Raw genomic sequence first — 4,738 nt, forward strand, 5'->3', positions numbered from 1 at the left:
TTTGTTGTTGCCCCGCTTTTTCATTTCACTTCACATCGTTCCATTGCATTTGTAGTTGTTGTTACATTATTCGTTTCCTTGCGGGAGAACATTTCCAATTTTCATCCTTTTCGTGGTTTGCTCACAAATTCGGGGTTTTCTTTTCCTCTTTTCGCGTCACGTACGCCGATATATCCCTCTCTGTTGCGCTCTTTCGCCGGCCGGGTTGTAGGTGCGCATGAGCGAGACGGCGGACGCGATATGAGTGAAACAGCTGTGCGAAGCAAAAGAGAGCGATTTACGCTCTCACAGCGACGTCGACGCCGACGGCGACTGCGGGCCGCTGAGGAAGTATAAAAGGCGGCGCGCCGGCAGAGAAACTCATAGTAGCTTCGAAAAAAACACTGAACACAGTAACAAGAAAACAGACTCTCGCAGCCAGAAAATCAAATGAAGCAGCAGCAGCAAAAACGTGCATAGCCAGACATTTTCCACTGCTTAAATATACAAATCCAAAAAAGATTTAATCATTCAACACTGTTTCACGAAGAATTCTATGCTACTGACGTTATATTTTTAAACTAAACTAAACATTTAAATTTGCCATCAAACAAATGCAACGGACCAACGCCATTTAAGTGATACAACAAAACAAATAAAAGTTTAAACAACATAAGTGCTGTGATTTCCACTACAAAACAACAACAACCAACCAACAAACCAACCAACCAACAACAAATGTTAATTTAAACTGCAAGCAGAACGGAAAGAGGAAGAATTAAAGCAATCAGCAAGAAAACAAACAGCAAATTGTGATAAATTAAATAAGCTTAATTAAATTGTAAAAGTGATATACAAAGAAGGCGTCGAAAGCCGTCGGAAAATTGCGAGCGAGCGAACGAACGAACGACTTTCGATTCGATTCGACTTTCCAAGCCAACAAAACACAGAAAACCCGACTAAAATGAATGTTATTGCTCGGGAACAAATCATCTACGGTAGCCTGCAAGGATCAAACAAAAATAAAGGTAAGTTCACCGAAAATTCGTAGAGCAATACGTCCCTATAGGGAAGAATCGCGAAGGTTCCAGAAAGATCTTAAAACTTAAAACGAGTGGTTCCCAAAATGCAGTCTAGATTTTTCAAATAAATATAAATAAAAGCTGCTTGATTATTTTTAAATGTTATTCGAACATTTTAAACTGTTTATCACATTGTTGAACTTGTGTAAGAAAAAAGAGAAACAACAACTGCTTTGCAAAGCTCCTTGAAATTTCATCAGCAAATTAACTTTGTAATTTACATTTACACAAAAAAATGCATAAAAAATCAATTTGCAATTACGAAAAGGAAAAATGTCATAAAAAATCATGTTAAATTGTTCGTCACGTACGCAAATTGTAGCAACAACAAAAAAGCAAAAAAAAACTCCCAGCAGCAATAAAAAAATGATTTTTTCATTTTCTTTTGGGCTCTCTCTTGCCCTCCGTCTTTTCACCGTTGCCTCTGTCTTCGCTTTACGTTTGCGTGCTGCGCTTTCAACTCTCGTTCGCTGTTGCCAAGCGGCTGTTGCTCATTGCCTTAGTTGTTTGTTTTTGGCTTCCGTTTCGTTATTTCTCATTTTATTTCGACCAGATGTAGCAATAGAATTTAAGAAGTGCTTTAAGACGAACTAGTAACGAACGGAACTCTTTCGTTACTACACTTTTACTTCGTATGAAAATAATTTACTGTGCTGCAGAATAGCCTTAACACATTTACCTGAGATGAAATAGAAACAAAGAGTTAGGAAATATTTTAGCTCTTGTTTTTGGCAAACATTTTACTTATCAAACATTTTCGCCTCGTTTCCATCATTCCAGATTGGACCAGCAGACTGCCTACGCCGTCGGCATACACTCTGGACCTGATGTCCAAGAAGGCCAAAACCACCGGGGGCAGCAACGCTACCGCCACAACCACATCCACAACCACATCCACATCCAGCAGTATTAAGCACAAGCAGCCGGCGGGCAGCAGCAACAACAATGTTGGCCAAAGTCAGAGCAAGAAGACAAAGCCCAGCGGCAGCTACAATAGCAATAGCAACTACTACTACTACGCTGCTGACGAGGAGGAGGTGGGCGGTAGCAACGACTGCTCCCTGAGCAACTACGATCAGAAGGCCGTCGAGGAGCTGTCCCTGCGACTGCTCGACGAACTGAGGGCGGCCAAATCGCGTCATTTGACCTGTACGGAAGTGTCGCTACCCTGTGATCTCACGCCGAGCGTGGCCCGTGAAATAATCCGTGTGTCGGAGAAGGAGCCTCGCGGCATACGCGGCTGCACCATCTACATTGAGTTCGAGGATGAGCCGAAGAATTCGCGTCGCATTGCCTCGATCAAGGTCGATCCGGATACGGTGTCCACATTCGAAGTGTATCTCACCCTCAGGCAGGATCATCGCGGCTGGACGTCGCTGTTGCCGCAGTTCATGAAGAGTTTGGCCCGCACGATCACCATCAGTCCGGAGTACACGATCACCAAGAACAAGCTGTATTCCGCCGATGGTTTGGGCGCTCGCAGGAGCTATAGCTTCGGCAGCCACGCCCACAGGCCCAGTGCGGCCATCGCCACGCCCACCAACTAATGGTGATCTTCATGATCTGTCAGATATGCATATATGCTCGTATATGTGTCTGCGCGAAACAAAAATAAAAAAAACACCACCCCTGTGATGATCGAGAGCAGTAGTTTGTTGCAATTGAAGTGCAACAACGAAGCAAGTATTCGAAGCCACCCCACCTACACCACACACACACACACACACACACATACACACACCTATAATACACACACACACATACACAAACACACATTAGGGTACGCCAACTCACACTCTCATACTAATACTATATATGGGACCGTAAGGCCCGATTTTTGTAATTGTGACTCTCACCACCATTTTACTTAGATGCGTAGTGCTATAACAAATAACTAGAGTTTTAAGTTGTTTCTCCTTTTTCAAAAACGCAAAAGCAAGAAAAACAAAAGGCGACAAGAGCGGAAGAAAAGTAAAGAAAAACCAACATGAAATTCAAAGACGGCAGCCCCACGAATCAATCCAGAATCATATTTCTGGGGCCTTCGCTTTGGGGCTCGCCGGTCGACAACTCATGAATATGTGATACTGTTTAAGATGCTAAGAGTTTTTTGCCGGATGGACCAAAGTCTGGCAAAAGACGTTGATAAAATTACACATAACACAAACACACACCACACAAACACACACACACCACTCACCCCATACACAAGAAAAACCACAATACAAAAGAACAGATTTTTTTTAAAAATTGTATGCTATATAGTAATAAACAAAGAAACCAACAAAACAAACAAACTTGATCTTGGTAAATTTAAAATTTAACTTTAAAACTGAGAGAGATGAAGGCCTCGAACTGTGAAAGAGGTAGATTAACACACGCTCCAATTTTAGTTAGACGCAGCTTGCTGCAATAAAAATTTTTTAAATTATTAATTAATATTAATTAAAACCAACAAATTTTAGGATTTTAACAAATTTTTATATATTATTAAATGTATAGCGCGTACTACACAAAATACAACAAAAAAATAAAAACACAAAGAAAATCCACAACAAAAAAACAAAAAAAAATTATAAATAAAAATGAGAATAAATTAAACTTAAAAAATCAAGCATAAAATTTAAGGCAATGAATATCTCAGTAAATGTGAAAGCGTAAAAAATTTGTAAAATTTTTTTGTCTGTGTAAAACTCCCAATGCGATATGAAAACAAAAACTTAAATGTAGCTGCAAAAACAAAATCAAGAAATCGTCAAATAAAATGTGAAAATTTAATTAAATGCAATGCGATATAATTTGTAAAAATTAAAATTAACGTAATGAGGAAAACTTAATGTTCTCACAAATACAAATACATTAACACACCATTCACACATCCACACCCAACATACAAACGAAACACACACGAAAGTATCTATTACCAGCAAAAAGTATCTATCAAAGCGAAAAACCTATTTATTACAAAAAGAGAGAGAAGAAAGAAATAAACAAGCAAAATACGAAAAAAATACATGTATTAATTTTTTATTATTAAAAAAGCAAAAGCGAAAACAAAAATATATTGTATTTAATGTTAAGTTTTTTTATTGCGTAAAAACAACAAAATAATTGTGAGAAATTTGTAACCAAAACAAAACAAAACAAACAAAAGCAAAAACATTTTGTGAAAAAAAAATCATACCACACATACAGAGCGAAAAACAAAGGCAAAAAAAATTACAAAAATAAAAGCATATAATTTTTCCTGCGCTAGCGGAAAATAATTGTGGAAAAAATTAAAACAAAACGGCTTTCTTTTCTGCCAGCACTGCTGCATCCCAGGGGCGCTCCAAAGGGGCTAAGGGGCGGTTCAGCTTGTTGCGGGTGCAACTTTCTTTCAGCAGCCACCGAACCACTGAAAAGCGGCAACCTCGCTTGCCGCACAACCCGTTACTGCTGCCACGGCCATGGCAACTGCACTGCGAGAAACTGGGCTCTACCAGCCATTGCTCAACAACAACAATACGGTTAAGCTATACACTGGAAGAAATCCGTGCCACAGGAGAGCGAAGCACGTTCAACAAACCCATGAAGTTCATATCACCCATGACATGGATGCTTTCGTAGCAAATGTAAATGTATCAATTAATGTTTGTTTTTCATATCAACATAAATCACTGGTACCTGTACATTAC

The 4,738-nt window shown here is 39.3% G+C and overlaps 1 protein-coding gene across 1 annotated transcript; it reads left to right on the top strand.

Annotated features, from left to right (window-relative positions):
* The first annotated feature begins 327 nt into the window (after nt 1–327).
* Nucleotides 328–4,345, top strand: LOC6544173 (protein scylla). Its single transcript, XM_001972334.3, has 2 exons — nt 328–1,007; nt 1,842–4,345. The coding sequence occupies exons 1-2, from the start codon at nt 944–946 to the stop codon at nt 2,606–2,608; spliced, it is 831 nt and encodes a 276-aa protein (XP_001972370.1). The 5' UTR covers nt 328–943; the 3' UTR covers nt 2,609–4,345.
* Nucleotides 4,346–4,738: the final 393 nt, after the last annotated feature.

Source organism: Drosophila erecta, unplaced genomic scaffold (assembly GCF_003286155.1).
Source record: "Drosophila erecta strain 14021-0224.00,06,07 unplaced genomic scaffold, DereRS2 tig00000021-arrow-pilon, whole genome shotgun sequence".
Taxonomy (NCBI): Eukaryota; Metazoa; Arthropoda; class Insecta; order Diptera; family Drosophilidae; genus Drosophila; species Drosophila erecta.

Excerpts from the sequence above, each read along its gene's own strand:
- LOC6544173 (XM_001972334.3), top strand. The coding sequence starts at position 944 with ATGAATGTTATTGCTCGGGAACAAATCATCTACGGTAGCCTGCAAGGA. Across the intron at positions 1,008-1,841 it reads AGGATCAAACAAAAATAAAG|ATTGGACCAGCAGACTGCCT; the intron begins GTAAGTTCACCG and ends CCATCATTCCAG.